Raw genomic sequence first — 8,171 nt, 5'->3', positions numbered from 1 at the left:
GAACAATAAAATCACTTGCCCCCACACAGCAGAGGTGATTGCTACATGTAAACGCTGCTCTCATCTCCGCTGATGATCTGGCAATTACCAGGAACGCCTGACACATCGGTCTGTGTAACAGGACCTCAAAGGGATTGTTCAAGGATGGGAAAGGTTTTGCAAACACCCCACTTGGCTGGACCTGAAAGGCAAATCCTTCTGGGGCTGGCTCACCACTGCTCCGTGTTTTCACCCGGTTTGGTCACAGCGAACAGCTTCCCTTACATCATGGCAAATGGTTACATGAAGCAAGGGGATCCGGTCACACAATGCACGTGAATGTCAAACCAGATGCTTTCAGTGAGGGAGCCCAGCATTGCAGGCCAGGAGCAGGTAAGTAGGGTTCCCTTTTACAGGCCTGACCAAGTGGGAGGGGTCATGGACAGTCCCTTTACGCATGGGGGTCTAACAGATGTGACACTCTGCAGGTCCCCTTTATCTAGCCACAAAACATGCCGAGTCTAAGACCAGTTGAAAGGAATTTTGTCATTACATTTTAATACTTTTTTTTTTAAACTAGGAAATATTAGAACATTTGTATGTTTAACAATTACAACTTTTACATTGGTCCATTTATACCATTGCATGTGACCATACAGTCAGGAACAATTGACATATGCAGGGAGGCGTAAGGCACAATAACCTACTCAAAACTTATTGTCAGATGGCAAGGATGTAAAGTTTCACTTCAGTTTAATGTGTCGGCAGAACTTAAGACACCGTCTTCACCCCATAGGAAATCTCCTGATCGTTCCCCCTACCTCGTGTCACTGCACTTAGAATTTGTCAGAATGCCATGTCATGAAGGGCACACACGTCTGAAACCAGAACAACTGTGGAGAACAGCCTTAAAAATGTAATACTGTTTTATTTGCTTCAAAAACATTTCAGCATTCTAAACATAAAAAAAAACAGAACAATGCAATGTGTAAGCGCAGCATGTCTTCCGAACCCTCGCCGCTCACTGGAGTCTGTAAAGATGTGCCTACAACTCGTTTAAAAACCCTATCGCACTTTAACTAAAAATAGAAAAATAAATGAAATAAACCCATACGCTTCTCATGCCGGCTGAACTCCTCTCAACAACTAAGCGGCATAATGCTATTTCACTATATACAAAAAAGAAAAATCGTGGGGAAAAAAAATAAAAAGCTCAACCGATGCCCAATGTAGTGTAGATCTTGGTGTGCATGCTCTGAGCTCACATGGCAATCCCTAAAGAGGGAAGTGATCATTCAGGGGTGGTGTTCTTAAACCCTGAGGTACCAACAGCTCCAAGAAAATATGCACCATAAGAATTTGTCTACTTTACAGATTAGATATGTACAGTTTACAACCCAGGATTTTTTTCCCCTCTTAATCAATACTCATTAACACCTTAAATTAAAAAGAAAAAAAAAAATATTCATATGAAAAATGCTTGAGACATTTTTAAATGCTTAGATACACCAACAAAGTGCACAGAGTGAGGAGAACACGAGGGCGCCTGTCTGGTTTAAAAAGGTTTGGAAGTATGTACAGCTTTGATATAGTTTCAGAAGGCTCGTTTTACACACACGGCTAACATAATGTAAACCCAGTTACAACGCCAAGAGCATCTTTTTGAAACTATGATGTCAGAACCAAATTTTTTTTTTTTGTGTTTGCAATTAGACCTAAAAAGGGCAGTCAACCATCTTAAAGATGGCAGCCAGAGGTGGTTCCCCTACTCTATGATATTCACATGAACAGAATGTACAACTTCATTCATCATCGTCTTCCTCGTCCTCCTCCTCTTCGTCTTCTTCATCGTCATCATCGTCGTCATCCTCCTCTTTTTTCCGGGCCATCATCTTAGGAGCACTTTTAGGACCATCCATCTTTCCTTTGGACTTGTAGTCTGCAACATCCTTGAAGAGAGACCAATAGAAGTGTAAATACGTAGCCCCATACCACCAAGTGTGTAGACCACAACATGGCGTCAAGGATAGACAAACTTTTTTTTTTTTTTTTTTTTTTTAAACGAAGGGCAGAATTACCTTCTCATACTTTTCCTTCAGTTTTCCTGCCTTGCTGTTGTAGGGTTGTTTCTCGCTATCGCTCAGGTTGTTCCACATCTCACCCAGCTTTTTCGCAACATCACCAATGGAGATGCCAGGATTTGTGGATTTGATTTTGGGACGGAAGTCTGAGCAGAACAAGAAGAATCCAGAACTGGGAAGTCAAAAAGTTTAAGAAACACAGGTTATTATCATATTCTCAAGTATTCCAGAAAAGTCAAGATGCTTCGGTCAATTGCCAGATCAACTTACGGTGGCCTCTTTGGTGCATTAGGGTCCTTCTTCTTCTTGCCTCCCTTAACTGGTCCAAAATCTTTCATTTCTCTGTCATATCTTACTTTGTCAGCTTTGGCCAAGTCATCAAACTTGGATTTTTCTTTAGCAGACATGATCTGTCAACGGAGAAAAATAAAAATGTAAACAAAAAAAAAACTGGTCAAAACTGAAAAAAATTAAAAAAAAATATAAAAAATTAAATAAATAAAAAGTCTAAAAAAAACCTCATACCTTCCATCTTTCAGAACATTTCTTTGAAAACTCTGAGAAGTTGACTGGGATTTCAGGATTCTTCTTTTTGTGTTCCTCACGACACGTCTGCACAAAGTAGGCATAAGCGGACATCTTGCCTTTCGGCTTCTTCGGGTCACCTTTAGCCATGCTGATTCTGTAAGAAGCAAGTATTTGAAATAAAAATAAGATATTGCTTGTGTCATCACCACATCAGGGAGAGATATGCCATTTTTCACTTTTATTGAGGGTGCAGTACCACCTCACACTGTAGGGGGCGCTATTATGGACAGCCAAAATATCAGGGGTATGCTAAATTATTTTAAAAAAGTGTAAATATACAGTAATGTTTTAGCTTAAAAAGTAAAAAAAAAATCCTTTCCTGACTAATAACATTTCTACAAAAAAAAAAAAAAGGTTATAAGTGGTATACAAAAAGGTTTTAAAAGTCCCATAGAATTCTGTATAAAATGGAAATGTGATTTATGAAAAATTAATAAAAGTAAAAAAAAAATGAATCTAATATCATAAATGGTGTTAATAAGAAGTGAGGGGGTAAGGCTGAGGAGCTGGGGGGTTTCCCCCTGTGCCCCGCCATCTTTTCCCTTCCCCACACCCAAGGTCATAATGTAGAGATAATAAAGCAGGGATGGCAGAGCGGAGGTAAATAGACGAGCATGAGGGGAGTAGTAGTGCGTGCGGAGGGCCGGTGAAGTTAGACACAGCCCCAGTCTCTGCTGCACTGGGAGGGAAAACCACCACAGGTCACCGAGACACCAATAATTCATCTTCCATTTTGTGAAATGCTTCTTCATGAAAGAAAGTGCCCCTAAAATGCCGCCCTGGAGAGCCCCCGAGGGGTATTGGGGCGAGGGGCGAGGTGTGGAGGGGTAGCCCGCCGTTCCCGCCCGCCCTGCCGGTATATAGGCTGGCTATGTGGTATATAGGGAGCCTGGCTGCTCCTCGCTATGGGCTCGCTCTCCATTCACTAAAATGGCTTCTCTCTCTGTGCATAGACACAAGGCAGCCTGCAATACACACTGCACAAAGCGGCACGCCGGCAAACACGGGCGGATAGCTCGGCGGGACGAGCTCGGATAGAGCCCAACGAGGTACCGATGGAAAGAGCGGACTCTCCTCTATCAGGACCGGGGGTCGTTACCCCGAGGGGACCCCCCGGGAGATAAATACGAGGCAGTTTCCGCGGCGCCCCCCTCCCTCCTCACTCCGGCTTAGCGCAATCCCCTGTATAACAAAGAGCCGTGTTCAGCCATTACAGGCGGCAGCGGGAGGGGGGGCGGCGGCTAAAAAGTACAAAAACGGCCGGACCGGGGCAAAAACAACGGCGAAACCGACACGACTGGAGAGAGCACCGTCCGGGGAAGGGGGAGGGGCGGTTTACCGGGCGATAGAGGCATTCCCCCGGGAAATCGGGCAGGTTAGAGCGGCGGAGAGCGCGGTTCTCCCCAGCCTATAGCACCACTCGTGTTACTGAAGGGGGCACAGGGCACAGCTGCAGAGAAGGGGCACGGGCACAACACGGACGTTATACGGGGGTCTGTGGAGGAGCTGGCATGGCCGTTACAGGGGTGACCTCCCTCCCCCCCTCCTTCCTCAAGGCAGGGAAACAACAAGGCAGAGGATGACAGGGACAGCCATGTTAATGCAGAGAACGGTGCCATGCAGCCAGCCGTGCCAGCCAGCGCTCGTTAACCCCTCCGACACCGCACAGAGCCCGTACGGAACGCTTCACGGGCACACGTTACAAGACGGGACGTGTGAACAGAGCCCTCCGAGAGCACAGCGCGCGGTGCCGCACGGGCAAAAAGACGGTTACACTGGCAAAAATGACTCATTCATTGCCGGCATACAGTACACGTTACAGGCAAAAATAAGATACTCAAAAAATATAAAAAAAATTATATAATAAAAAATGACGCGGCTTTTACAGAAAGCCAAGACAGAACATGCGGGGGTAAGCAGCCAGCCAGGGGCGGCGGGGCGCGGGGCTGGCCGGGGCAGGCAGCAGCCGCTGGACGTACCTGTATTGTTCGCTCTAGTGTGATCCTCCGTGTGCACGCCGCTCACTAATGCAGCCTCACAACCTCGCGCTAGCTTACTACGAGAGCGCCCTGATTGGCTGGAGCACACTCCCCCGTTTAAAACAACCTCCCTGCCCGGTCATTGGGCAGGAGCCTTCTGAATACTAACCACGCCCACTCTTCCCATTGGACGAGGCGGCGTCTACGTCATTCATTCAAAAAGAACACCCGCCTGAGGGAGAAAGGCGCTATAGTATATAGTAAGTTTGTGTGTTGTCACGCGGCGCGCTCTGTGCGGTATTGTGTGTGTACGGATCGCAAACACGGCCCGGCTTCTATGCGGCGTTCGTGTGACGCAGGGCGCTCGCTTACATGCGGCAGTGTGTGGAGATGATGTCCGTTATGCTCACGGGGTCTCTTGCACACGGACAGACTGTCCTCGCCCTCTGCGCACACGGACGGACGCTGTTTACCTTGTAAGTAAATTAGCCACGTGGTCGGGGCCGCATGGAGCGCGGGTCTCTGGCTGATGCCAAGCCAGGACTCCCAGCATCCCTCCCCTGGCATGCTGAGAGTTGTAGTTCCGCAAAACCTAGAGGGCCAGAGCTCATCTTTTATGTCCACCTGTGCCCTCTTCTTCTAGTTTATGCAACCAAATCTGCCCAAAAGCCCTCCAGTAACCTAAAGTATGTATACATGCCACATACGTCCTTTTCTCTGGTGCTGGTCCGCTCCATGCAGGTATACGGTGGGAACGCTGCAGCCAATCACTTTCCTCCGTGAGCCGAGTGACGGTAGTGATTAGCTACAGCATTGGGTGAGAATAGCTTTATTTTAGGCCAGTGGTGCCCAACCATTTTTCGTTGAGGGCCACACTAGACATGGTATAAATTTTGCAAACACTGTGAGGGGGCACGTGTGAGCATTACTACTGTGAGGGGGCACATCTCTGGGCATTACTACTGTGAGGAGGCACATATCTGGGCATTACTACTGTGAGGGGGCACATCTCTGGGCATTACTTCTGTGAGGAGGCACATATCTGGGCATTACTACTGTAAGGGGGCATATCTCTGGGCATTACTACTGTGAGGGGGCACATCTCTGGGCATTACTACTGTGAGGAGGCACATATCTGGGCATTACTACTGTGAGGGGGCACATCTCTGGGCATTACTACTGTGAGGGGGCACATCTCTGGGCATTACTACTGTGAGGAGGCACATCTCTGGGCATTACTACTGTAAGGGGGCACATCTCTGGGCATTACTACTGTGAGGGGGCACATCTCTGGGCATTACTACTGTGAGGGGGCACATCTCTGGGCATTACTACTGTGAGGGGGCACATCTCTGGGCATTACTACTGTGAAGGGGCACATCTCTGGGCATTACTACTGTGAGGGGGCACATCTCTGGGCATTACTACTGTGAGGGGGCACATCTCTGGGCATTACTACTGTGAAGGGGCACATCTCTGGGCATTACTACTGTGAAGGGGCACATCTCTGGGCATTACTACTGTGAAGGGGCACATCTCTGGGCATTACTACTGTGAAGAGGCGCATATCTAGACAGAGCAAGACTAAGGAGTGGAATGCAGGAAACTCTCCCTAGAAATGCCTTGTGGTGCAATATTGTCCTCTCTCACTCATTAATATTGCTAAGCGCGTTCTGAGGAGCAACCCAGGCGGCCCACATGGGCACCAGACATGGTGATCACATAGGCTCAGGTCCAATCACCTCCACTACCACACCTCGTCAGTCACATCCTTCATAGACCTCCTGCTCCCATCTGACTCGTCCTCTCCTTCGATGTGCTCTGATGCCTGGCTGAGAGTCCAGAGGGGTCTGTACGGGCAGGTGGGTAAATTTTTTGCCCCCTCCGTGTGTGTATATATATATATATATATATACATATATATATATATCCATTTTGCCCCCTCTGTCTATTTATCCATTTTGCCCTCTCTTTATATATATATTCCATTTGTCCCCTGTGTATATATATATATACAGACGTGGACAAAATTGTTGGTACCCTTTGGTCAATGAAAGAAAAAGTCACAATGGTCACAGAAATAACTTTAATCTGACAAAAGTAATAATAAATTAAAATTCTATAAATGTTAACCAATGAAAGTCAGACATTGTTTTTCAACCATGCTTCAACAGAATTATGTAAAAAAATAAACTCATGAAACAGGCATGGACAAAAATGATGGTACCCCTAGAAAACACAGAACATAATGTGACCAAAGGGACATGTTAATTCAAGGTGTGTCCACTAATTAGCATCACAGGTGTCTACAACCTTGTAATCAGCCATTGGGCCTATATATATGGCTCCAGGTAATCACTGTGTTGTTTGGTGATATGGTGTGTACCACACTCGACATGGACCAGAGGAAGCAAAGGAAAGAGCTGTCTCAAGAGATCAGAAAGAAAATTATAGACAAGCATGTTAAAGGTAAAGGCTATAAGACCATCTCCAAGCAACTAGATGTTCCTGTGAGTACAGTTGCACATATTATTCATAAGTTTAAGATCCATGGGACTGTAGCCAACCTCCCTGGACGTGGCCGCAGGAGGAAAATTGATGACAAATCTAAGAGACGGATAATCCGAATGGTAACAAAAGAGCCTAGAAAGACTTCTAAAGAGATTCAAGGTGAACTTCATGCTCAAGGAACATCAGTGTCAGATCGCACCATCCGTCGTTGTTTGAGCCAAAGTGGACTACATGGGAGACGACCAAGGAGGACACCATTGTTGAAAACGAATCATAAAAAAGCAAGACTGGAATATGCCAAACTACATGTTGACAAGCCACAAAGCTTCTGGGAGAATGTCCTGTGGACAGATGAGACAAAAATCGAAGTTTTTGCCAAGGCACATCAGCTGTATGTTCACAGACGAAAAAATGAAGCATATCAAGAAAAGAACACTGTCCCTACTGTGAAACATGGAGGAGGCTCTGTTATGTTCTGGGGCTGCTTTGCTGCGTCTGGCACAGGGTGTCTTGAATCTGTGCAGGGTACAATGAAATCTCAAGACTATCAAGGAATTCTAGAGAGAAATGTACTAGCCAGTGTCAGAAAGCTTGGTCTCAGTCGCAGGTCATGGGTCTTGCAACAGGACAATGACCCAAAACACACCGCTAAAAACACCCAAGAATGGCTAAGAGGAAAAAATTGGACTATTCTAAAGTGGCCTTCTATGAGCCCTGACCTCAATCCTATTGAGCATCTTTGGAAGGAGCTGAAACATGCAGTCTGGAAAAGGCACCCTTCAAACCGGACACAACTGGAGCAGTTTGCTCATGAGGAGTGGGCCAAAATACCTGCTGAGAGGTGCAGATGTCTCATTGACAGTTACAGGAAGCGTTTGATTGCAGTGATTGCCTCAAAAGTTTGCGCAACAAAATATTAAGTTAGGGGTACCATCATTTTTGTCCATGCCTGTTTCATGAGTTTATTTTTTTACATAATTCTGTTGAAGCATGGTTGAAAAACAATGTCTGACTTTCATTGGTTAACATTTAT

The 8,171-nt window shown here is 46.1% G+C and overlaps 1 protein-coding gene across 1 annotated transcript; it reads right to left on the bottom strand.

Annotated features, from left to right (window-relative positions):
- Positions 1–510: 510 nt before the first annotated feature.
- Positions 511–4,765, bottom strand: HMGB3 (high mobility group box 3). Its single transcript, XM_044268289.1, has 5 exons — positions 4,628–4,765; positions 2,586–2,742; positions 2,331–2,470; positions 2,058–2,232; positions 511–1,928 (listed from the first exon to the last, which is right to left on the bottom strand). Exons 2-5 carry the CDS (start codon positions 2,733–2,735, stop codon positions 1,782–1,784), a joined length of 612 nt encoding a protein of 203 aa, XP_044124224.1. The 5' UTR covers positions 2,736–2,742; positions 4,628–4,765; the 3' UTR covers positions 511–1,781.
- Positions 4,766–8,171: the final 3,406 nt, after the last annotated feature.

Source organism: Bufo gargarizans, chromosome 9 (genome assembly GCF_014858855.1).
Source record: "Bufo gargarizans isolate SCDJY-AF-19 chromosome 9, ASM1485885v1, whole genome shotgun sequence".
Lineage (NCBI taxonomy): Eukaryota > Metazoa > Chordata > Amphibia > Anura > Bufonidae > Bufo > Bufo gargarizans.
Note: the sequence above shows the minus strand (reverse complement) of the source record. Positions and strands in the feature narration are given on the sequence as shown.